Source organism: Solanum verrucosum, unplaced genomic scaffold (genome assembly GCF_900185275.1).
Source record: "Solanum verrucosum unplaced genomic scaffold, falcon-dt-bn FXZP01000306.1, whole genome shotgun sequence".
NCBI classification, from domain to species: domain Eukaryota; kingdom Viridiplantae; phylum Streptophyta; class Magnoliopsida; order Solanales; family Solanaceae; genus Solanum; species Solanum verrucosum.
Window position 1 is genome coordinate 2907243 of NW_026020398.1, and position 26257 is coordinate 2933499.

Genomic DNA, 26257 nt, shown 5'->3' on the forward strand with positions numbered 1-26257 from the left:
TTGAGTATACGAACAAAGTCTGATACTAAAAATCAATAAGAATTAATCATAGGAGTACAACAAGACGTTTTAAGAAAAATTATGCAGACTTGACCAAAAACGAACGATCTAACATTACATTAGCCCGAAAGTTTTAAAAAGACATGCAATGGCAATAATAAGACAAGTAACGAAAGGTTGATTTTTGTATCGAGTGGATTTATTAGAGTAAGCTAAAGGTGGCGAAAAATAAGGATATATGGAATAAGGTGGTGAACGAGGTTGTAGAGAGCAATCTTCCGGGCATGAACGTCGTGCCGGTGGTGGAGGTGGTGGTGGACAATAATTGACTGGTGGTGGAGGAGGCGGTGACGGTGGTGGTGGTGGTGGTGATGGTGGAGGAGGGCATAAAAGCGGAGGTGACGGTGATGGTGGTGGTGGTGATGGAGGCAAAATAGGTTGACATGGGTTTTCACAAGTGGTGCACATTTCACAAGCGATTTGGTCTTTGGAAATTGCTGTGATTGTTGACATGGCTTGAGTAATTTGGACATTGTTTAGTGAAAGGAAGAAAAGAAGAAGAAAATTGAAGGTGAGAAAAATTTGGAATTGAGAATTTGGAGCAAACATTTTGAGAAGTTGTAGTTCAAATGTATGAAATGTAACAAATACATTAAGTTGATGGAAAAGTAGGGAATATATATGAAGACAATGGGTGCATGTGTGGGCTTGATGGACTAGTGCATGTTATTGAAGACCGCACTATTTCTAGTGTTGCATCTTCTACGCTACCAATTTTATGTGACAAATAACTAGTTAACGTGAAATTCTGATTCCGCCACTGCACATAAAATATAAATTGCACTAGACAAGTCCCATGCGACAAGGTCATAGCTGAGTGGAAGATAGGAGGTCTTATTTATAAATATTTTTTAGAACACATGATAACTTAGGAGAATCTAAAATTTGAAAATTATGAATTCTTAATTTTTCATAATGAGATGATTTATAGAAACATAAATATCTATAACTTATTTTAGATAAAAAAAAAAATTAAAAGAAAATTTACGTACATTACATGAATTGGGACGGAGGAAATATAATATAAGGCAAAGTAGGCAGTTTGCTTGCGCTGGGACTTGCAACTTTTAACGTATAATTAAATAAGTGAAGGTACATATATATAATTTTTGTGGAATTTCCAGCAGGCACGGCGCTCTTGGGGGGCACTCAGTTTGTAAATCACCGTCCTAATTTCATACTCAGTTGTGTCTCTAATTACTTGTTTATTTTTAAATTGTCATATCTATTAAAAATAATAATTATTGACATAATAAGTTTATCATTTTACCCCTATTAATTATGAAGTGAATGAATTAAAAATTTAAGATTTTCAAAAAATATTGAGGGTAATTAGGTAAAAATATTTTATCCTTTCTTGATTTATCAAAATGGATAAGTAATTAGGGACAGAGGAAGTATGTAATACTACGAGTTTTGAGTTTAATTTTTATGATTCTTTTACCAACTTAAATTCAATTGAACTTTCTCAACTCTTCTGCTCCCTCCGTCCATATTTATTTGTCAATATTTTCTAACTTAATGTTCTTTTTTACTTGTCACTTTTTGACAAATCAAGAAAGAATAATTTTTTTAAAATTATAAATATTAATTTGAAAAATATAGTGAATAAATATGATTTGGGATCCTATTCAATTAATAGGGATAAAATGACAATTCACTATACCAATCAATATTTTCTTAATATGATTTGACAAGTAAAAAGAGATCGAAGCAGTACTAGATATGTGTAAAATCACTAAAATGAGTAATTTTATTGATTATAAGGTTAATTAAAAATTAGTGCGATTATTAATACAGAAATAATCAACAGGTTACCTGTTACCACAACAACCTAAAAGGAAAAAAACGAACGAACCAAAACAATTTGGCAAAATATCAAAATATATGGTTGGAATTTCTATTCCTATTATTGATAATCTTAGAAATTCTATTTCTATAAAAATGATTAATTAAACAAAGAACGTGTTGTTTTAAAAATTGTTGTTGCGCTATAAAAGGTAAAATATAATTAAAAATTAGTTTTAGAAAAAAATTGGAGTCTACGGCGACTCTGTATCCAAGTGGACTCAATCTCGAGATCTCTTGGTTAGAGATAAAGGAGTACCTACCACTTCTCTACAACCCTTTGTTGGTCATCTGCATACTCTTATTGTATTGTTACCCATTGTATTGTTACCTATTATATTGTATTGTTACCATACATACAATGTTTGTTTTGATTGTTACTTAAAATGTATTGTATTGCTAAATTTTGTTATAACGTAACAATGAAAATCCCATTTTATGGAACAACCGATTTGGTGTGTTCCCAGTGTTACTTAATTTCTTTTTCCAATTATATCCTTACTTAATATTTCACAATACTATTTTATCACTTACCCTATATTATTTGTTTGTGTTTATTTTGGATTTTTAGTATGCACTTTTATGCAATCTTCTTTTCACGAATTTGACTTGAGATAGTGAAAATTCAACTGTATCCAAGTGAATTCACATGTAAAAAGCGTTATTATATCTATTATTTTTGTTATTTCTAAAAAAAATTCTTTTTATATTTTCAACTAATTTCTGATAGCGAAAATGTTGGGAATCCCTTTATGGAATCGATTTTATCATCTCAAAAGATGCTTTATACTATACAGGTTGGCATGAAAGTTGACCCATTGGGATTCTCTCGACATTTTTATTACTGTAATACATAATTTGCATAGTTTGGGAGTATGGGTAAGAGAAACTTCCAAGAACTCAAAAGAAAAGAATATCCCATTATTAGGGAAAAAAATATTTACCAGAAAATTTGATCAGAGTTTGATCAAAATGATATTTTATCTATGTTATTTTACCTTTTTAAACATTTTTATCCTTTTAACTTTAATTCTTTTTAACTAAAAATGGAAAAAAGATTAGTTTGTTTTAAAATAAAAAAAATATTATAATTTTTTTAATTTTTAGCACTTCCCATGTTATTAGTACAAGTGAGAATTGAAAGGATTTCATGGCATATTGTCGGCAGGGAACATGCACAAAATAAAGGGCAGAGTTGATGTGTGGATCCAAATGGCAAATGTATGGAGAGGTGTATCACTATGGGATAGCAGATAACAAAACACCATGTGTGTATTTTCCTCTTCTTTTTTTTATAAGGTTGTAGTTGAATTAATTTGCACGCATTTTAATTAATTCTGTTAAACTTAATGAGTTTTGATGATTGATAAAGTATATCGAACCAACTACATATATTGTACTTAATCGGATCATGAAACAAGTGAATAAACAATATAGGAACTTAGTGAAAGTTAAAGGTAACTTCAAGAGGGACACAATAACTTATGACTGTTTGTTTGGATAGATTTATAACTTATGACTTATAAGTCAAAAATCACAAGTTAAAATTTTTAACTTGTTAACGGAATGAAACACAGATCTTCAATTCTTTATTTAACTCGATAGGGTTGCTGATATAGTATAGCAAGAGTATTCAATAAGAGAGAGTAGGGATCGAATCTCACGTGATCCTTTCGGAATTGGCTAAGTTTGGCGTAGTGAGTACACTATCCCAAAAAAGGATGCTAGGGGGTGTTCATCACTTGGTCCCTTTCTTAGTCCGATTCGTTGTACAGGGGTTGCCTAGTGCAGTTACATCTCTTGTGTGATTTAGAAGCTATTGCACATGAATAATTTACACAATACGTATTCAAATGATAGTAATTATGGGTTTCTCTCGAAATTTCCAAAAAAAAAATCTTCCATATTTGCACTCATACGTACTTCTTCACATGATTATTTTTCAATTTTTAAAAAATATTATTTGCATAATAATAGAAGAAATATGATGAAATATAGAAATTGTTCATTTTTCAATCACATTCAGTTGGGCCATCAATTGTTAACGAGCGACTATACATGTATATGCAAGGTTTATGGCCCAAATTCATGAACCTCAAATAATTGATGAGTCATGCTTATTAATCTGGAACAAGGAAAGATACACGTTACACTATAATTTTGCATCATAAGAGAGATTTTAAGAAATGACAGATTTATTAACTTTAGCAATAACCGAGTTAAATTTCATATATCATAAGAAATTTGCTTTGTGAAAATGTTTGTTTGCACTCAACTTACACACCAAGATTAATCATATTATAATATGATTAAATAATAAATGACTTGAGGATGTCAATCAGATGTTTGGCTAAACTTCTAAGGAAAACATATGCTTTTAGTAAAAGTTTTTTTTTTTTGGTAGAGTTTATAGTCTTACTTTTTTTTAGAAGCTTTATTGAAATTTCGATAAAGCATAAATTATTAGCCAAATCATAAGCAGATTTGCTTTTCAAATCGATTGACCAAACATGAATTATTACTCCATTCATTTCATATTAGATGGATACTTTTTAATTTATATGATGATTAAGAAATTATTGACAAATTAATCAGCTTTACTATTTTATTCTTTGTTCATATCAATGCACATAAAAATAAGTTGGAAAAAATATACATAGAATATAAGAATAGCTAGTTTTGAGAATTGTTCATATTCCACGGGCCATATTAATTCTAGGGATTATATGGAAAAAATTCAATTAATTCTATCCTGATTTAGTAATTGATCAAGTAATATGTGATAACTATTTTAGTAAGATTTCCATCTAATATGGAACAGAGAGCGTATTTTTTTTAAAAAAAAATTGAAAATACTTTTGATAAAAAATATTTTGAAACAAATTTTGAAATTTTAACTAACCAAGCTAGTATAATTAAACACAATTAAATATAAAATTTTATGTACAGATACATATCAAATTATCTACTCCCCCATCTCATAATAGTTGATCATCATACTAATATAGTTGTCCCATATTAATTAATTGTTCACCTTATTAAATCAAGAAAACATTAACTAATTTGTTTCTTTCTATATTACCCTTTCAATTAATTTTTTTTCAAAGTATTCACATGTATTTATAAAATTCAAGATGTTTTATAAGAGGTGAATTCATATTTTTTTTAATTTATGATTTCTTAATATGTATTCCCTCTGTCCCTAATTTCATATAGAGGGAGTATGTAAAACAAAAAGTGATCGACTAATATAAACTGATGAAGTATTTATTTAGGTACGTAAACATGAATGAGAGGGAAGTTTTTTCCTAATACGTTACTAACTATTTATGATTCCCCCCATTAGATTTAAAGTTACAATTAATGTTCTTTTTATTCTTCACGAAAGGGATAATGTTATAAATATATAAATAAAGATAAGTATATACGTCGCTATATATATAGTCATACCAATGCTACTAATTTAAGTATAAAATTAGTTTAACATTACATCATCCATTTCCAAATCAATCAACAGTGCCTACTAAATTATTATCACTTTAAATTTGGAATTATTGGTATATACTATATAGTTTATAAATTAAGAAAGATAGGGACCATACATTATAGCAGCTAGCAAAGTTAAGTTTTGCTACTCCTTCTTCCCTTTCAGTTATTTAATAGTAATCCCTCCCTCTTAAATAATTTGTCATTATTAATTTTACGAAAGTCAAAATATACTAATTTTAAAATAAATTTTTATTATATTGATATGAAAAATTAATTTATATAATTTTTAAATATTTTAATTTTAATTTTGATGTGGCATGGATGAAAATAAAGTCTTTTTTTTAAAAAAAAATTATATGATAAAAAGATATCATCAAAATTTAAAGATAAATTTTACGTCAATTCTCAAGTCAAACGGATACATAAGTATTTCAGCCTTAACAAATGATTTCCTTTCCTTTTTCACTCCTTTAATCTCTCCCTAATTTCACTTTACAATCTTATCAGTTACAATTTTCATATCAATTTGATTTTCAAAAGGATTCTCTACAATCTTATCAGTTACAATTTTCATATCAATTTGATTTTCAAAAGGATTCTCTACAATCTTATCAGTTACAATTTTCATATCAATTTGATTTTTTTCCCCTCATTTTTTCTTGTTCATCTTTTTCTAATATATATGTGTTCAGATTTTTAATGTATCTAGTTGTTTTTGTTTCTTAAATTAATGTATAATGTTTTCGTTTCAACATTATGATACATTACAATTTCATTATGTACAATGTATCGTGTTCAAATTACTAAATTATCTTACGGTTATAGTTTGGGATACATTAACTAGATTTTTAATGTATCTAGTTAATTTTGTTTCTTAAATTAATGTATAATGCCTCTGTTTCAACACTATGATACATTACAATTTTATCATACACAGTGTATCGTGTTCAAATATTAATTTTGATACTTGATATATAACTTCTACTAAATGTATCATTTGCCATGTATCTAGGTGTTGCTATGTATCGGATACACAACATTCTATTCTTGCATGAACAAATACACAATTTTTTAGACATGATACATAAATTTGTATTTACGCTAATTGTATCTGATACGTAGCAACTACCAGATACATAAATAGTAATGTATTGATAAATATCCATCTCGAAAATAAAATTCAAAAAACAATTACACAAAATTATAAAAGGTATGAATGATCCATCAAAGGTATGGATCTCTTTAGAGTTTATGTTTGTTGTATCAATCCATAACGGATACAATGAAAATCCAAACTCTTGTTTCTTCACCTCAACGATGTATCAGATCTCCAATTTTTTCCTCAACTCATCGATCCTTAATTCAGCTGCAATGGTTGATTTGAGATTCACAAATCAATATTTTGACCAACAACCATTTCATCACTTTTGTATCATTCATACCTCACCTCACTTTCTCAGATTTCGAAAGGATTTGCTTCAGATTCCGAAAGAAAATCTCCACTTTCTTTGATTCCGGAAGGATTTCCTTCTACTATATATCGGATTTTCAAGTTTTCCTCATCTCATCGATCTACTACAATGGTGGATTTCAGATTCATAAAAGAAATTATTTGCCCAACAATTATTCATTATGTATCTTATCAAATTTTCGGTAAATTTGAATCTGATTTGAATGATTATTTGATGAACATGAGACGATGAATTTTGAATTTGTTGATTCTAGAAGGATTTGCTTCTGATTGAATTGTTTGAAGCTAGGAGGATTTGGAAGAGAATTGAAAGAAGAAAATTTGAATTTTGAAATAATTGAAGCAGTTACCATTTGAGAAAGATTGACAACAAATTAATTAGCGTGATTTGGGGAACTCACATTCAAAATTAATTACCTTTCCTTTAAAAGTGTAACTGAATTTGTTTTAATGTATTGGAATTAATGTATCCGACTTGTTTGCTATGTATCCGGATAACACTGATTTTGAGGGATTTTTGTAAATTGAAAAACAGTAGGGATACAATGTAATTTAGATCTTTACACTATGGAATTTAGGTAAGTTACACACATATATATATATATATATATATATATATATATATATAGTCATACCGTTGAGATATGAGCTGATGATGAAGCAAGGAGAGTACAAGTTAAAGCTGTTAGTGTTAATAAAGGGAAGATTAGTCTTTTCCAACTAATTAGTTATAACTAACTTTCTGTCAGTAGATTCTAGAAGTTAGTTACACAATGTAATAGGAATTAGCTATAAATACTAGTCTTACACTGATGTATTACTTAGTCTTTGAACTCAAACAATGAGAGTTTCTCTTCTTCAATGTTAGCTTCTTGTTAATGGAGTTTTTTTGTTAATTCTGCCTATTTTCACTTACGTTCATGGTATCAGAGCCGCCCACAACAATCTCTGTGAAAGGTGATCGGTGTTTGGATAAAAGAATTGAGTATTCGATTCACAGATTCATCAGTTTTTCAGTATAATTGCAAATCTAAGCTACCAATTTATCAGTTTTTCCAGTAGAATTGCAGATCTAAGCTAGGATATGTTATTCAAATTGTATTGTTTGTAATTTGCTTCCGCGACTATTGATTGATTGGAGCTTCAGAGAAATGGAAACTAACAGAGCAACTGTAGATCTGGATTAAACATTCAACAATGGCCAGAATGAGAGTACATCCACACCACTTCATGTTGCATCTGGACAAGGTATTGATTACAATCATCCTCTCTTCCTTAGTCCGGCTGATATTAGTGGAGTTAGCATCATTTCCTTTCAATTGATTGGTGTTGAGAATTATACCTTATGGAATCGTTCCATTACACTAGCACTACTAGGAATGAACAAGGTAGGGCTAGTAGATGGATCCTGTATGAAAGAGATGTTTGGTGAAGAACTGTGGGGACAATGGGAAAGGGTTAATGCAATTGTACTTTCGTGGTTAATGAATTCAGTGTCAAAAAGTCTGCTCAGTAGTATTGATTTTGCATCCAGTGCTTTTCAAGTCTGGAATGATTTAAAAGAGAGGTTTAACAGGATAGATGGATCTAGAACCCACAGTCTACATAAGGACATTGCCTCATTACATCAGGGTACTGATTCTATGTCTGTGTACTACACGAAACTCAAAACACTACGGGATGAGTTTGAAGCTTTAGTTCTTGCTCCTTGCTGTAACTGTGACAAGTCTAAAGGATTTGTTGCTCATCTGAATAGGCAAAGATTATATCAATTTTTGATGGGGTTAAATGAGTCTTATCATCATGCTAGGAGCCAAATATTGATGATGAATCCCTTACCAACTACTAATCATGCATATGTTATGATAGTGGGGGATGAGTGCCAAAAGGCTGTGGTTTCAGTCACTAACAGCATGGGATTAAACTCAGTTGGAGGAGACTCTATAGCTATGTTTTCTAAAACTGGTACTTCTTCAGGACCAAGTCAACGGTTCAAAAAGAATTCTATTATGGTATGTGATTTATGTCATTGTAAGGGTCACAGCAAAGAATTTTGTTATAAGATTGTTGGATATCCACCAGACTTCAAGTCTAAAAGGAAGGTACATGGGACTTCCTCAGACTCACACCATCAGTTAGCTCACTTCTCATATGGTATGAATACCAATGTTCTTGTTCCAGCATGGGGAAGGAAATCTGATACTAAACAGGTTGCTGATGAAGTGATAGAAAATTCCAAAGGGCACAAAGCAATGAGTCAAGCTGAGATGAAGGTCAAACATCTTCTTCAGGGTTGCACTTTTACAAAGGAACAATATGATCATATTCTCACAGGTTTCCAAAACAAGAATGAATCTACTTCTTCAGACTGTTATCCTGCACATGCTGCTCACACTGCAGGTAAAACTTTCTTTGTTTCTGAAAATAGTAATGTGTGGATTGTAGATACTGGTGCAACAAACCATATGGTATCTCAGTTGGATATGTTTATCAAAGGGTCTGTGATCAAGTTAGAGGTTCCTAAGAGTGTGTATTTGCCTAATGGAAATACTACACAGGTGACTCATGTTGGTTCTTGTGCTCTATCAGATAGAAGTATCATTTCCAATGTCTTCTATCTACCTGAATTCAAGTATAATCTGATGTCAGTGAGCAAACTAACAAAGAAACTTGGGTGCTCAGTCACTTTTTCCCTAACTGTTGTGTTTTCCAGGAACTTTACAGTGGAAAGGTGAAGGAGATTGGTGAAGAAGAAGGATGTCTGTAAACTCAAAAAATATTTTGTGAAAAGGAGGGATGTTGGTTCACTGATAAGAAAGATTTTGCACTGTCAGTTGCTCAAACTGCCTCAGAGTTGGAGCTGTGGCATCAAAGACTAGGACATGTGTCCTCAGGAGTTCTTGCTAGGATGCTTGATATGAATAATCAAAGTATGAGTAGAGTGTCTAAGTGTCTAGTTTGTCCCTATGCTAAACATACAAGGCTTACTTTTCCTTCTAGTAGCATTAAAAGTTCAAACAGTTTTGATTTGATTCATGTTGACCTCTGGGGTCCTTATAGCACACCTACTTTTGATGGAAATAAATACTTTCTTACGATAGTTGATGACTTCTCAAGAATGTCCTGGATTTTTCTATTAAAGCATAAATATGACGTGAGCATGTCTATACAACTGTTTCTAAAGTTTGTTAAGAATCAGTTTGCTAAAACCATCAAAGTGATACGGACTGATAATGGTACTGAGTTTGTGAATTTTGTCTGTGAGACTATGTTTAAGGAGATGAGAGTTATTCATCAGAGATCATGTCCCTACACCCCTCAGCAGAATGGAGTGGCTGAACGAAAGCACAGACATTTACTTGAGGTTACAAGGGCCTTAAGGTTTCAGGCAAAAATTCCCTTACAGTTCTAGGGACATTGTGTGCTAGCTGCATCACATATTATTAATAGACTACCTAGTAGTGTGCTTAACTTTTAAACTCCATATGAGAAGTTATATGGTCGAAAACCAGACTTATCACACTTCAGAACTATTGGTTGCTTATGATTTGCAAAGGTTCTTTCTGCACATGATAAGATGATGCCCAGGTCTAGAACTGCAGCTCATATGGGATATTCAGAAATACATAAGGGGTACATTATATTTGACATTGCTACTAGATCATTCTTTGTCAGTAGAGATGTCATATTTAGGGAAGATGTGTTCCCTTTTTCACATACATACATCACTGATAGCCAACCAGTCTTTGTAGACAATTTGCAGGCTTCAGATTTTATCCTTCACGCCACTTCTCCTCAGGCTCCTGTTACACCTAATTGTAATGAAGATACAGTTACAACAACTTCTTTTTATTGAGAACCTGAGTTAGAGGTACCTGATCCCTTGACCACTTCTCAGGCTACTGACATCATGGAGGAAACAGTCCAAGAAGTTCCTGTGCAGGTTGTACCAGTTGATACTAGAAAATCCTCAAGAACTACACACAAACTTCTATGGATGAAGGATTTCGTTTCTCTCAACATAAATAAGGATGTGAAGTATCCCTTATGCAACTACATGAACTATAGTCATCTCTCTCCTACCTATCAATGTTATATAGTTGCTACCTCATCTCTGAAAGAACCTTGTACCTACTCAGATGCAGTTAAGGATCCTAGATGGGTTGATGCTATGCAAACTGAGATTCAAGCCTTGGAAGACAACAACATTTGGGAGATCATAGATTTACCCCAAGGGAAGAAGCCTATAGCTGCAGGTGGATATATAAGATTAAGTACAAAGCTACATGAGAAGTTGAGAGGTTTAAAGCCAGGTTGGTAGCTAAAGGGTATAGCCAACAAAAGGGTATTGATTACAAGGAAACTTTCTCACCAGTTGTTAAGATGGTGACTGTGAGATCTATTGTTTCTCTTGCATCTTCAAGGCACTGGCATATTCATCAGATGGATGTTTTTAATGCTTTCTTGCAGGGAGATCTAGAAGATGAAATTTATATGCAGTTTCCTCAAGGTTTTGTCAGTCAAGGGGAGAAGGTGTGTAGACTGACCAAGTCACTGTATGGGCTCAAACAAGCTTCAAGGCAGTGGAATCACAAGTTGATTGAAGCTCTTGTTGCTCTTAAGTTCAAACAAAGCCAATATGATTACTCATTATACATCAACAAGTCAGAAGCTGGAATTTGTATTGTGCTAGTCTATGTGGATGATATGTTAATTACTGGCAGCAGTCTTGAATTAATAGAAGAGACTAAACAGGCACTACAAAAGGCTTTCAAGATAAAGGACCTAGGTGAACTAAAGTATTTCCTAGGTATTGAGTTTAGTAGATCAGCAGATGGTATACTAATGCATCAAAGGAAGTATGCTCTGGAGCTTATAACTGAGGTTGGTATGACAGCAGCCAAGCCTGCAGGAACCCCTATTGATGTCAATGTTAAGTTAACATCAATACAGTATAATGAACAGGTAAAACTGAGAGATAATTCTGAGGACCCATTGGCAGATCAGACAATGTACTAGAAACTAACTGGAAAGTTGTTATATCTTAACATGACAAGGCCAGACATATCCTTTAGCACACAGACTTTGAGTCAATTTCTACAGCAACCAAAGAAGTCACATATGGATGCTGCATTGAGAGTGGTGAGATACTTAAAAAAGGAACCTGGTCAAGGTCTATTGCTGGCTAGTTCCTCAAATGAACTAGTTACTGCATTTTGTGATGCTGATTGGGCTTCATGTCCACTTACTAGAAGATCAGTTACAGGGTACATGGTCAAGATAGGCAAGTCATTGGTGTCATGGAAAGCAAAGAAGCAGACCACAGTGTCCAAAAGTTCAGCTGAAGCTGAATACAGGAGCCTAGCATCTGCAGTCTCAGAGTTGGTGTGGTTACTTAGAATGTTGAAAGAAGTAGGAGCTGATATTAAGCTGCTAGTGCAAGTATATAGTGACAGTAAAGCTGCCATACAAATTGCTGCAAATCCAGTGTATCACGAGAGGACAAACCATATAGAGATAGACTGCCATTTCATAAGGGAAAGACTACAACAAGGCTTGATCAAAATAGGCTATCTACCTACACAAGAGCAACCATCAGACATTTTGACAAAAGGAGTGTCCAGGATACAACATGAACATCTAGTATCCAAGCTAGGTGTGTTGAACATCTTTACACCTCCTAGCTTGAAGGGGAGTGTTGAGATATGAGCTGATGATGAAGCAAGGAGAGTACAACTTAAAGTTGTTAGTGTTAATAAAGGGCAGATTAGTCTTTTCCAACTAATTAGTTATAACTAACTTTCTGTTAGTAGATTCTAGAAGTTAGTTACACAATGTAATAGGAATTAGCTATAAATACTAGTCTTACACTGATGTATTACTTAGTCTTTGAACTCAAACAATGAGAGTTTCTCTTCTTCAATGTTAGCTCCTTGTTAATGGAGTTTTCTGTTAATTCTACATGTTTTCACTTACGTTCACATACCATGCTACTAATTTAAGTATAAAATTAGTTTAACATTACATCATCCATTTCCAAATCAATCAATAGTGCCTACTAAATTATTATCACTTTAAATTTGGAATTATTGGTATTTTTTACTATATAAGAAGAGCGAATAAGCACACTCTTCTCTGTCAACACGTGTGCTTACGTGAAAATACACTCAATTTAAGGGTTATTTTTGTCATTCTATGCTTTACTTTACGTAAGTGTTGAGTACCTGAATACTACGAAATCAGTTAATAGCCTCCACGTGGGCCGGGCGATGAAGGAACTTGCGTAAATAAATCAAAATAGAGGGCTGCTTTATGGTATTTCGTACTTTCCAAACTTGAAAAATAATTGTACTTGCCTACTTCATAAATGTACTTCCTTTTTGTTGGACACAAAAACCATTTGCTTTTTTCCCTCTTTTACGCCTTTAATTGTGTGGGCCCTATTATTACTTTTGTACACCATTTCATTTTTCCTTGCATTGTTCTTATATTTTATTATTTCCAATTTCTATCCTCCAGGGATCTTTGAATATTATTTATTAATTCATTCATTCATTAATAAATTATTTATATTGTTTCTTTCATTTTAATTGTTTCATCTATTTTTTTTTGCACGAAGTGTTAAATATGAAGAATATTTTTAATTTTTATAATCTTAAATTTAAAATATATCACATATATTAAAGTAAAAAGTATTTCTAATTTTATAATCAAAGATACGCTATGTAAAAAAATTAAAATTAAGAAGTAATTTTCTTTTTTAAGTGAAATAAAAAAAACATGTTCAAATAAATTGATACGGAAGGAGTCATATTTAAAAAATAGAATAAATATGTGATATTATTAGAAAGAGCTTTAATACATATTTTAAAAATTATTTTGTCTTCCGTATATTATTCTGTGCATATATGTGGAGTTCTAAAGTTTTTAACATTTTTATATAGAAATATTATTATTTGAAAATTTTAGTACTTTCTTCATTTAAATTTTTCCTTGTTTTTCTTTTAATTTATTCTATATTTTAAAATTATATAAAAAGTACTGAAAATCACAATGTAATAATATAAGATATTAAAAAAAATATAATTAAAAATCATAAAATAAATTTTATTGACTCTTTAATTCCATATTGAAACAAAAGAAGTTTGTTTGAAAATAACATAAAAAGTACTGTAAATTAAAGTAAAATAACAACTAAAAATATTTAAGAATCATATAAGAAATTTAGTTGACTTTCGTAAAAGTACCTACGTCACATAAAATGGAACAGAAAGAGTAATATATATTATTTGAAAATGATATAAGAAGTGCTATAAATCACAATAAATTAACAACTTCAAAATATATTTAACAAAATCACATACAAAAAATTATATAACTCTCCAAATTTCATCGGTGTCACATAAATTGAAATAAAGAACTACTCCCAATTTATGTAACTTACTTTCCTTTTTAGTCAGTCCCAAAAGAATGTCACATTTCTATATTAAGTAACAATTTGACTATAAAATATTTATTTTACCCTTAATGAAATAATTTACAATCATACAAATTTATATAATTCATTTTGTACCACAAATTTTAAAAGTCTTCATTTCTTTCTTAAATTTTGTGGCGAATCAAACTACCTCACATAAAATTAGACGGAGGAAGTAATATATATTGGGCCCGCGCTGGCGCGGGAACCTAATATCTAGTATACTATATAGTTTATAAATTAAGAAAGATAGGGACCATACATTATAGCAGCTAGCAAAGTTAAGTTTTGCTACTCCTTCTTCCCTTTCAGTTATTTAATAGTAATCCCTCCCTCTTAAATAATTTGTCATTATTAATTTTACGAAAGTCAAAATATACTAATTTTAAAATAAATTTTTATTATAATGATATGAAAAAATCAATTTATATAATTTTTAAATATTTTAATTTTAATTTTGATGTGGCATGGATGAAAATAAGGTCTTTTTTAAAAAAAAATTTATATGATAAAAAGATATCATCAAAATTTAAAGATAAATTTTACGAAATGGATTAGACCGACTTCAATATATTGTACAAAACAGAATATTGTTCAGCCAAAATATTTCATGTTCAGAAGAAACAAGTTGCGCATGATAATATTGAGATGGATGTCATACGAAAAGTGATCAAATAGGAATTCGAATATAACAAGAAGGAATCGACCTATGTGGATGAGAGAAGGGAAGGCCAATGATCAGCGTGATAGGTTAGGTATTGCGAATACGAAAAGAGGTAAAGATAGGTCAAAAAATTATTGGGCAAAGATAATTAGACTGAACATGATATAACTTCAACTTATTGAAAATAAATATGATTTTAGATATGATGATCTCGAATTATAGCAAAGATTATTAGTTGATAGGGTTTGCTCGTAGTATGGAGGATCGGGGGTTTTGTCAGAGTACTAGCATTATTCATTTAGTTTAAAACTTTTGATATTTATTAGCATACGTTATTATATTATCGATGTTATTGTTCGGATTCCGCAGCTAACTAAGAAGGCGATTGATTGGCTTGGAGAGGAAAAGAAATCTGAGACTAAAAATAAAAAGGATAGAAATAATTGAACAAAGAAAGAATATATAGAACCTTGAGCATTTTTTCATCTAGGAGGATAGGGGGATATGGAATGCTTTAAATTGTTGTTTATTAGTTATTATGTTTTTTTACTACATTTTTTCGTTTCGTTACTCTTTGATTTTTTTTACTTAAATAGAACATTTTCCAAAAATAGCACTCTATCACCATGAGGTCTCTTTCCTTATTGAAGAACTACTCCTACCTATTTTGTTATACCATTCTAACAAAGTAACAATACGGTTATAATCTATGTATATTCTATTACTGTTTATTTTCATTTATATGTCACAATTTAAATTCTAAACTCAATTTCTTTAGTTTTTATGACAAAGTTGGACATGAGATCTTAACTTTTTTTTAAAAATAAAATCTATATATATATAAACTACTTTTAAAATGTTATAAATCATAAAAAAAAATTAAAATATTTTTAAAAACATATACAATATTATAATAAAAACAAATTATTTAAATCTCAAAATTTAAAAGACATCACATAAATTAAGACACGAAAAATCTAATTTCTTCCCTTAGCATTATTCAAGGAGTTTTTTTTTTTCATTATGTTTTTCCACTCAGTGTCCGTAGTTATATCAAAGTCCAATTAAATTCGAATTTGCGCATGAAATCCCATATTAAAAGTAAATCCCTGCCTAATAAAAACAATTCCATACTCAAGAGAAGTAAAACTTGAGATCTTTTATTAAGAACGAAAAAATACTTACCACGTCACCACCACGATCATTAGATACTTAAAAGGAGTAGTTTTGCGTCAACCATGAGTCACAAGGTATTAATATCCCGAGTGAAATACAGGTAAAGTTGCAACAGATATTAAATACTCTCATATCTCTCTCACCAATTTCCATTATTTCTTTATACTCACATTCAAAGCTAATTGCATTTCATCCTCCAAATTCCAACCTATATTTCTCTCTCTATCTTTGTATCATTCTCCTTTAATGTAAATTACCATTTCTCAGCTCGATCCGATCCGATCCGATCCGATCCCTTTTTCACAAACAGACAAAAAAATGGAAGGGGTATCAACCCGGGTATACAGAGGATTAAAGGGTTACTGGAGAAGAAGAGGTTATCAGAAGTTGAATCGGAACAACCGGGTCGACTTATCAACAGAAGGTTCGACCCGAAAGAGAAAGTTCTGGAAGATAAAGTTAACCCCCAAATTGAAGCTGAAAATCAATTTTAAACGATTCTCACTGAAGAAGCTTCTTATTGGGCTGCGTGATGCTTATGTGAATGCGATGCTGAGGATTGCGAATACTCGGGGATTCGGCGGCGATTACGGCGGCGGAATCGACGGATTTGGGATGCGGCGCGTTAAAGAGTACGATGAGAAAGTGCTGGTGGAGATCTACAAGTCTATGATAATTTCTCAGGGAAAATTAGGCCCTCGTGATGGTGCTGCTGCTACTGCTAAAATTGGACCTGAGATTAATGTAAACGGTAATTAATTAATTAATCATGAGATTTAATACTAGTAATTAACAGTCAGTATTCATCTTCTTCCTTTTGAGGTTTTGTTACTTAATTTTAAAAAATGATGGCGAATCTTGCAGACTGGAAAAAATGTGTTGTAAATTGTAACGCTATGTTGCTCCAAATGATTTTATCAGAGCTTAACTTGTACGCACCTCGAATAATTTTACGATGAAATCTACAACCTGCCATCATAAACATGTTTATGTACTCCCTTCATTTCATTTTACGTATTTGTTTCAGTAAAATGAAAGTTTTTCTCATACTATTCTTCGTACTCCCATTAAAATGACAATAGCCAATTAGAACTTTCAAAAATATTACAAATAAAATTATTTTAATTAAATATTTCTTAAGTAATATATTAAGTAGCAGAAATCAAACCGACCAATAAACAAATCGAAAAAAATGTTATTGGGTTAACGGGTTTTAGTGGTTTTATAAAAAAATTATTGGGTTATCGGTTTGGTATCGGTGGTTATTGGGTAAAATCGATAATCCAATAAGACGATAGTAAGTTAGTATTATACCCTTCATAAATATTAAATATTAATAATTTAACATAACTAGACACTATATCAATACTCTACCCTACGGTCTACACACTTCACACGTTATAGTATTTCTACTTCACAAATTCCATATTATGTTTTGGTTATAACAAGTTATTGTAGCCTTTTATACTACATCTACTTTTATTGATGCAAATTTTCATTATATTTTTTGTTTTACTATATCAAAGCATTTACAGTTGATTTGTTTGTCTGTATCGTGCCAAATTGTTAGAGAAGTGAGAAATCATATATTTATTTTATGTTTATTGGGTAAAGCGAAAAACGAATCATTAATGACCAAAAATCCATAAATCGAAAATCGATAAAGAATATCTTATTGGTTTAGCTTAATAAAAAACGAAAATCGATAAACCGAACCGATAATACATAAAACCGAACCAAAATCAATCGATGCACAACTCTAAATTATTAAGTCAATCAAAATCAAATAATATCCCAAATTTAATCGGATTCCAATAAAACAGAATGAAAACCCAAAAAACAACTAAGATCCATCTATCTATCTCTGGCATGATTATTTGTCAAATCCGTTTAATTAATAAGGATAAACCATGTACAACCTCTATTCTAGTTCTACCATATTATTGATCACGAAGATTGAGTTTAATTAAGCACTTGCACGACGGTGTAAAATAAGCTAACATAATCAGATTATTTAAACATTAGTTATTGATATTCTACAATGAAAGAATATTTTTACGCTATTAACGTGATTTAAAAAGAGTAGTCATTGAAATCAAAGAGTAAATAAGAATAATTTGCTTAAATATGACAAGTAAAATAATCGAGAAAGTAATACATATATCAGTTACTTTCTTTATCTCAATTATCTATCATGATTAATTATTTCCAGTGGCGAAGCCAAAACTCTTTTTAAAAAGTAGAATAAGTAAGATTTGAACACGCGAGCACTGCCTCATTTCAATCATCTAAAACCATTTGGCTACAATAGCTTGTTGAGTTAAGGGTATACAAAATATGTTATTTAATCATTTCGTATATTATTTTAATTATATATACGATATTTTATTTCAACGAAGGGTGTCTAATTGAACACCTTGACCATCATGTAGCTACGCCACTGATTATTTCATCTCATTTTATTCTTAGTAAGTTATTGTTCTTTAAGTCTATAAACATCTTAAGAAGTGAGTCTTATAACAATAACAATGACATATCAAATATAGTTTCACATGTAATCAAATATGAAAAAAATAATGTGTACGTAAGTTTATTTCTATCTTAGAAAGATAAAGAAGTTATTTTTTATAACTTGTAGCATAAACAATATGAAAGAAAATATTATTCAAATACTAATAAAAATAAAAATTATTTTTAATTCATATTTATTAAAAGACAGATAAAAGAAAAACACGACATTATTTGAGAGCGAAAGATGAGAAGTGTACCATAAAAATTTGGCAAAATGTAGGGAATAATTCATGATGCGCCGCTACTTTAGGTAAAGCTATTGATTACTAATTGGTGGTAGAATTAATGGCATTAAAGCATTATATAAGTGGATCAATTATAGTGATGCCATGGAATAATAAAATTCTATCTAGTGGGGAAAATAAAATTGTGTCTAAATTAAAAGAAGAAGTAAACTTGCTTCTAAGATTCCTTGAGAATGATGGAAAGCAATAATACAAAATACATCATTGTCTAAGTTGACAAATTGGTAGTTCATAATGTTGGTTGGTGAGGATAAGGACATGAATTTGATACTATTAGTTCAAAAAATAAAACAAATTATCGCTTCATCAAAGTAAGTTTCATCTTAACCTCGAGATAAAATTTATGTACACTTTGTTCTTTCAAAATCTTACCTGATAAGACTATATTGAGTATGTTATGTTTGTAAAATCAAGTAATTTAAATACAAGAGTTACAAAGTTGACCAAGGAATAAGTAGAAGAAATAAAAAGAGTATAAAACACAAGTACCCTGAATTATACCTGAAAATTCAGTGACACACCAAAATTTAAATAGGGTCTTATTACTTATGAGCTCATTTATTCTATATTTTTGTGCTCGTATATGGTGACGTGTCACCATAATGTTCACACGTGCCTCATAACAGTACAGAAATCTGGTAAAACACAGGCAAATACCGAAAGCAACATTTCATTCATCCCAAAACTAATAAGAGTTGATTTTCTTTTTCTTTTTTCAAAGGTAAATTATGTTTGAATAGTATAATCCGTGATTTATAGTACTTATATTGAAGTTTATAAATACATATATTTTGTTTTGGAAAAAAGGAATAATTTATATCATATTTTTCATCAAAAATTAGTTAGCATGTTTTATAAATTGAGAGTAAAATAGAATAATATAAAACAAGAAATATAGAGAGAAAGAGATGGCATTTTCTTATTTCTTCAAGTATATATGTTTTGTATCACATATTGTGTCTATTTATATACTATTACAAATTTACAATTAAGATATATAGTGTAAGCAAAATATTTTCGATATTTGTACTAGAGCTATCAATATGGGCTAGTCTATCCCATACGAAATAGCCTATACGAGCTTTGAAATTTGACGGATCAAGTTGGACTGACTCATTTTTTTTGTGGGCCAGAAAACAACTAACCCAATCCATCTGTATGTGGGCTACAAACCGTGTCAAGTCAGCCTACTTTTTAAAAAATATACTTTTAAAATAATTTTTTAGATTAAACTATAATTTTAAAATAATAACATACATATTGACAAGATACTATTGCATGGTGTTAGGATACTACTTGCTAATCAAATTCACAAATAAAATAATCTTTATACTTTCTCCGTCCCATTTTATGTGAGGTAGTTTGACTCGGCACGGAGTTTAAAAAAGAAATTAAGACTTTTAAAAGTTGTGATCCAAAATGAATGATAGAGATTTGTGTGGCCGTAAATCATTTCATTAAGGGTAAAATAAGCATTTTATAGATAATTGTTACTTAATATATAAATGTATCATTATTTTTGGGACTGACTAAAAAGGAAAGTAACTCACATAAATTGGGACAAAGGGTGTAATACTTATTAAGTTGTATAAATTATAGGAACCACATATTATAAGTACTAAATAACATCATATCCCTTCTAGTTTTCTATTTACCAAAAATCCCTTAAAAATGATGTTTGCGGGATACATAACGTTGTGCACGGGATACATTAGGCTTGATACATTCCACATAGCGGGATACATAGCGTTGTGCACGGGATACATGCGGGATACATAACGTTTGATACATTCCACATAGCGGGATACATATCATTGTGCACGGAATACATAGGTAAATAAGGAATTTTTGAAAATTTTGAAATAAGTAGGGTTAAATGGATATTAAGGTAAGTAAATGATTGTAGTTAAGTAATTTGTCCTATTAAGTTTGACAAGATATATATACCATGGAACCAATTTCGGGTAGCAACAAGTGTTTAAATGTTTTCATGATGGATACAATTTTATACTTGGTGAGAACACATCCACCAATGCTATATTATTATTCTGATGATTCAATAGTAACAGGAATACTAAGTACATCATGTTTGATGATTCTAAATTTTAATATAACTTTTGAATAGACTTTGAGTTTGAACTTTCATTATTTTTTATACTATATTTATTAGCCAACGGGAGGCCCAACTCATATTGCTCAAGCCCTATAAATCAGCATGCTTATCCGGACCGAGCTAAACGACATTTTTCTTAAAGGCAAAAGGGTCTGGTAGATCCTTATACTTGATTTAACGCCACCTAAGGCCGGTCAATGGTCAAAGGGGCTTTAAATTTCTATTTTATTTGAGTTGAAGTGTCCAATTGAAACTTTGTGGAGTAGAAGGGTCCAATTTACAATCCGAGTCAAGTATAAGGGTTCACCAGACCCTTTTGCCTTTCTTTAATTAAACTCCAATTTTTTTAGCCCAATCCAGTTAAATCACATATTAGACCAGGCCAGCCCAACGAGCCTAGCCCATATTAACGACTCTAATATGTTCTCTTATTTTTATCTTTCTAGGAGCCTGAATTATAGTTTTTTGGAATTATCTAATTAAAAGTAGGTAGCTTCTAAAAAGAAAGAATATTTTTTTAAAAAAAAATCAAAATAGAATCTAAAGAAGTTTTTTCAAGCTGTTTTGAAGATTGGATACCACTTTATTGGTCACCAGAATCCGATTCTATAATGGGCCTTAAATTAGCCTATTGTGCACTTCTTTCACTTCTTTTGTTCCTTCCTTAATACCTTTATATTGGTTGTGGGCTGACTTCCTTCTAAAGTAAAAAGTAAAAGTATACAAAGCCTAAAATGTTTTATGTTTTATTTTAGGGTAATTACAGAAATTCCACTAGTTTAGGAGTTAATCACTTAAATTTATTTTAGTTTGTAAATTTTAATATTACGAGTCTTACTAGAATTTTGACTTCGGATATATGTATTTGGCGTGTTTAGATACGCCAAAATACATGTATCTCGGATATCATGGGATCAAAACTAGGTGTAATTTATTCTTGATACAATGTATCCAAGTGAATTCACATGTATCTGACTCTCTTATCTGGTATCCCAGATACATGTATCTAGTGTGATTTGTATGTATTTGTGGATCTCGCTCGCTTCCCTCCTATCTCTCTCACCTCTCACCTTCTCTCGCCTCGCTCCCTATTTTAGTTTATCTGGTAGCAGAAATACATGTATCTACATGTATCTGACTTGAAATTTGGTATGAAATTATAAATTAGTGATATAATATGTAATTATTTCAAACTATAGGAAAAACTAATAAATATCATAAAAATATTTGTCTGGATCAACTAACGAGCATTGTGCACATATATGAATTATGGGAACTACCACTTAAGTTATAGTTGAAGCAACAATGCTATCAAATTTTATCAAGGTTTTATTTTCTTATCTAATTTGACTCAATTACTATATAAATTGAAATTTACTTTTTATCTATTATCCTAGCAACTCAAAGACACCAATTATTTTTTTTTTCCTTAGTGAAATTGGTATCCTGTGATTTGATATATCAAAGAGTAGCACTCAATGCTAGTATGCTACCCCAACCCACGTAGCATTGCAGTACATAACAATTTCTACCACAAAATTCACATTTTAGGTTGTACTATAGTCAAGTGACCATCCAATCTTGGAACATATTTATCTACTCAACAACCAACAACAATATCAATGGTGTACTTCCAAGTTTCATCTCAAATTCGTCGATGCTTATCGTTTTCTAAGTCGGTGGCGAATTTAAGGGTTTAAAATATGGATTTCTAAAAACTTTAAAACTTCTAGAAGTTTCCAATTTGTACAGTAACTTCATAGGTGATTATTACTGTATCGAATACTTTGAAATTTAAAATTTGATTTTTCGCAAAAAAGAAAGCTATGTTTTGAGAGAGTCTTGATCGATTACGTATTGGGGAGTTTAAATTTGAATTTTTGGGTGATTTGATGTAAGTTTTGAGGGGTTATTGGATGAATCTGGTATTTGAATTCAAGGGAGGATACGAGTTCAATATTTTAAATAATATTATATATGAGTGAATAAATGTTTGTTAAAATTTTGTATAATATTATATATTGACTGGATAATATTGTATATCAAGTTTCTAAACATTATTGTAAAAATAAAATATGAAAGTTTTGTATATTGTTGTATGTTGGATGTATAATATTTTGTACATCAAATTATGTTCTGGGTTAAAGATTTGTAATGTCGGGTTTTGACTATATTTTGCAATATAAGTTAGGTAACTGTACTTTTTTTTAAAATCATCGATAAGTTATATTTATAGTGCGTAAGAATTTGTAAGTCTACGAATAACTTCATACATGTAATTTTTAAAATTTCATATGATTGAATCTAGATAGTTATTTTTACTTAAACTTCAATCACACGACATTAGATTTTATGGAATCTATCTTTAATATCATACGTCCAAGTTTTTTCCAAGTGTGTAGAATAATGTACAAATTTAAAAACAACGTCTAAAAAAGATATCCCATAAAAATTTAATGTAACTAACAACTTTAGTTTTTAAAATATACAAGTAAAATTATGAAGGACCTTCCCGTCAAAATTCATTGATCTTTTTGACATCTTTCAACCTCATTTCTTGTGTTATTTAGAAGTGGCACATAAAATGATAACATAAGACATATATTTGCTATGTAAAATTCCAAAATAGCGAAAGTTTGAATTTTACCTATTTTGCTTTGTCCTTGCTTGCCTAAAAGCTATTTCAATTTGGGGGAAAATATTCAAAAATATGTCTGAACTTTGACCAAAATTGATGTAACAATTCCAAACTTTAGGCAGGACATGTTACCCACTGCATTATTTAATAGTGTATTTTAAAGATATAGAGGTGTCCACGTGGACATCATAAACATTGCATCATTATAAATAGTAACTTGTTTAGCTGGACACTTATATATCTTTAAAATACACTATTAAATAGTGCATGAGAGTAATAGGTCTTGTTCAAAATTTGAGATTATTACCGCGATTTCTGTCAAAGTTCAGATATATTTCAGACCTTTTTCCCTTCAATTTGCTTTATATCAGTGTATTAGTTCACTCTATATTTGTTCAATTTGACCATCACAAATCGATACAAAATTAATCAATATACAATATCGTGAGATTTTCTTTAAAGTAAACTACGGACCCGTTTGGCCATAGATTTCCCAAATAAAATTTGACAAATAGTGTTAGTCCATACAATTTGTTATTATTTGACAAATATTTTTGGCAAATAACCCAAATTTTCAAATACTAGAAAAAACTAATATTTGAGCCAAATCACATTATTTGAGATCTTTTAGAAATTCAAATTCTACACCAATTTTTTATCTTTTACAAAAACACCCTCTATAGTAGTTATTTGCGGTGTATTACATAATTTTTTACGTGAACACCAAAGTAGTGATGAAATATTCAATGAATATGAAAGTGGTGATATGGTTGTTGATGAAAATGATGAACAATCGGCTCAGGGCAACAAAGTCATGTGTTTTGTCTACTTCATGATGTATGGAATGATGTTTGTTGCACTCACTCCAAACTACCACATTGCTCCAGTGTCATGGACTCTACTTGTTATTTGTTGCAACGAAGATCCAATTGACTTGTAATACAAACTTATGGTTAGTTTTGATAGTTTTTAAAACTTATGAGTATAAATCACATTTCTTAAAAGAGTGAAATATGTTTCTCAAATAATATAGCCAAAACACATGATGAAATTTCACCCAAATAATATTTGCCAAAAATATTTGGGGATCTATGGCCAAACGCTAGCTACAATTACGTTTTGATATTTTGACAAACTATCGTTAAAGGCCACTCAAATTTGGGTTCCCCAATTGGCTAGCCATCGGCAGCCGTCCCAACATGTAACAAAAATATGTGAAGTATACAATGCTTGTTACATTCTAACCAAGGTAGATTGATTTTTTTTTTTTTCACAATTATGAAAATTCATATAATTACAAATATAATGTCCAATATATTTTCACAAAATAACTAATATTGCAAGACAAAATTTTCTTTTATGAGTTCCAAACACTAATCCTCATGTTTAGCAAAAATCAAGTCGTTATCATATTTCGGCCAAATGAAAAGAATAATTTCCAAATTGGGGTCATTTTCACCAACTAAAGTATTGAGTATAAATACAAAATTATACTAATAATAAATAAATAATGATGCAGTGGTGAGCCTGCTTCACCCTTAACCAAAGGTCACGAAATCGAGCCCTGGATATGAAAAAAATCTTGTTGGGAGCACCACTCCCGAATAGGCTCTGCAATGCTTGACCTAGATTTAGTCAGTCCTCCAATGAAGACTCCGAATATCGAATGAAAAATCAAAAAATAAAAAATAAATAAAACTATTGTTTAAAAGTCGTTTTCATTAGTGTTTATAAATCAACTGAAAAAAAAAAAAAGATCTACAAACAAGATCTTTACAAAAAGATAAGTGTATTTCCAACGTTTGTAAAGGAAATGGCAACCAATTATTGGTTCTCTACTATTTAACTTTTAGCTGCAAAATTGGGTCTTTTCACAAGTCTCCCTCCTCCCATCCTCCGTCCACAATATTTGGCCATTTATGCTAAAATGTTTTTCACATTTACTACAATTGATTTTCTGCCCCGTGTGAATTCACATAAAAAAATTCTACATCAGGGACATTTCTTAATAATAACGACTATGTATTCAAAGGAATTCAAACTTGAGACCGCCGGTTAAGAATAAATAGTACTTACCACTCCATCACGATCATTGATAGTCACATTTACTAGGTTGATTAATGATGAAGACTACATTTGTCTAAAAGGAAATCTCAAATTAATTTCGTAAAAAATTATCACCAAGAAGCTTATTATTTATCTCTCGTTTGACCATAGATCTATGAAGTCGAACTTTAAAATTTAAAAATTTGAGTTTTTGAAGTTGTGATTTTCGAAATTTGAAAAATTATGTTTGGAAATATATTTACTTGAAAAAAATTAAAGCTTTATTAGTGAAAATTCCAAACACTGGCTTGAAAATTTGTAAAGCAAAATTCGTGGCCAAACAAATTTAATTTTTTTTTATGTCTTTGAGTCATTTGAAATAGAAGTTATATCATTTAAAAATACATATGAAATTTTTTAATTACACTAACTAATTATAGCAAAACAAATGATAGAAGA

The 26257-nt window shown here is 30.5% G+C and overlaps 3 protein-coding genes across 3 annotated transcripts; 2 read left to right on the top strand and 1 right to left on the bottom strand.

Annotated features, from left to right (window-relative positions):
* Positions 1-114: 114 nt before the first annotated feature.
* On the bottom strand, positions 115-513 carry LOC125839453 (sulfated surface glycoprotein 185). The gene has a single exon (XM_049518426.1). The coding sequence runs from the start codon at positions 511-513 to the stop codon at positions 115-117; it is 399 nt and encodes a 132-aa protein (XP_049374383.1).
* Positions 514-7788: 7275 nt separating this feature from the next.
* On the top strand, positions 7789-11189 carry LOC125839454 (uncharacterized). The gene is made up of 6 exons (XM_049518427.1): positions 7789-7884; positions 8074-9516; positions 9582-9627; positions 9703-10256; positions 10425-10673; positions 10767-11189. The coding sequence occupies exons 1-6, from the start codon at positions 7789-7791 to the stop codon at positions 11187-11189; spliced, it is 2811 nt and encodes a 936-aa protein (XP_049374384.1).
* A 5079-nt stretch (positions 11190-16268) lies between these two features.
* Positions 16269-16989, top strand: LOC125839553 (uncharacterized). The gene has a single exon (XM_049518540.1). The coding sequence runs from the start codon at positions 16504-16506 to the stop codon at positions 16942-16944; it is 441 nt and encodes a 146-aa protein (XP_049374497.1). The 5' UTR covers positions 16269-16503; the 3' UTR covers positions 16945-16989.
* The last annotated feature ends 9268 nt before the right edge of the window (positions 16990-26257 follow it).

Coding starts and splice junctions, on each gene's coding strand:
- LOC125839553 (XM_049518540.1), top strand. CDS start 16,504: ATGGAAGGGGTATCAACCCGGGTATACAGAGGATTAAAGGGTTACTGG.
- LOC125839453 (XM_049518426.1), bottom strand. CDS start 513: ATGTCAACAATCACAGCAATTTCCAAAGACCAAATCGCTTGTGAAATG.
- LOC125839454 (XM_049518427.1), top strand. CDS start 7,789: ATGGTATCAGAGCCGCCCACAACAATCTCTGTGAAAGGTGATCGGTGT. Junction 9,517..9,581: donor TCAAGTATAATCTGATGTCA/GTGAGCAAACTA, acceptor TGTGTTTTCCAG/GAACTTTACAGTGGAAAGGT. Junction 10,257..10,424: donor CAAGGGCCTTAAGGTTTCAG/GCAAAAATTCCC, acceptor TGATTTGCAAAG/GTTCTTTCTGCACATGATAA.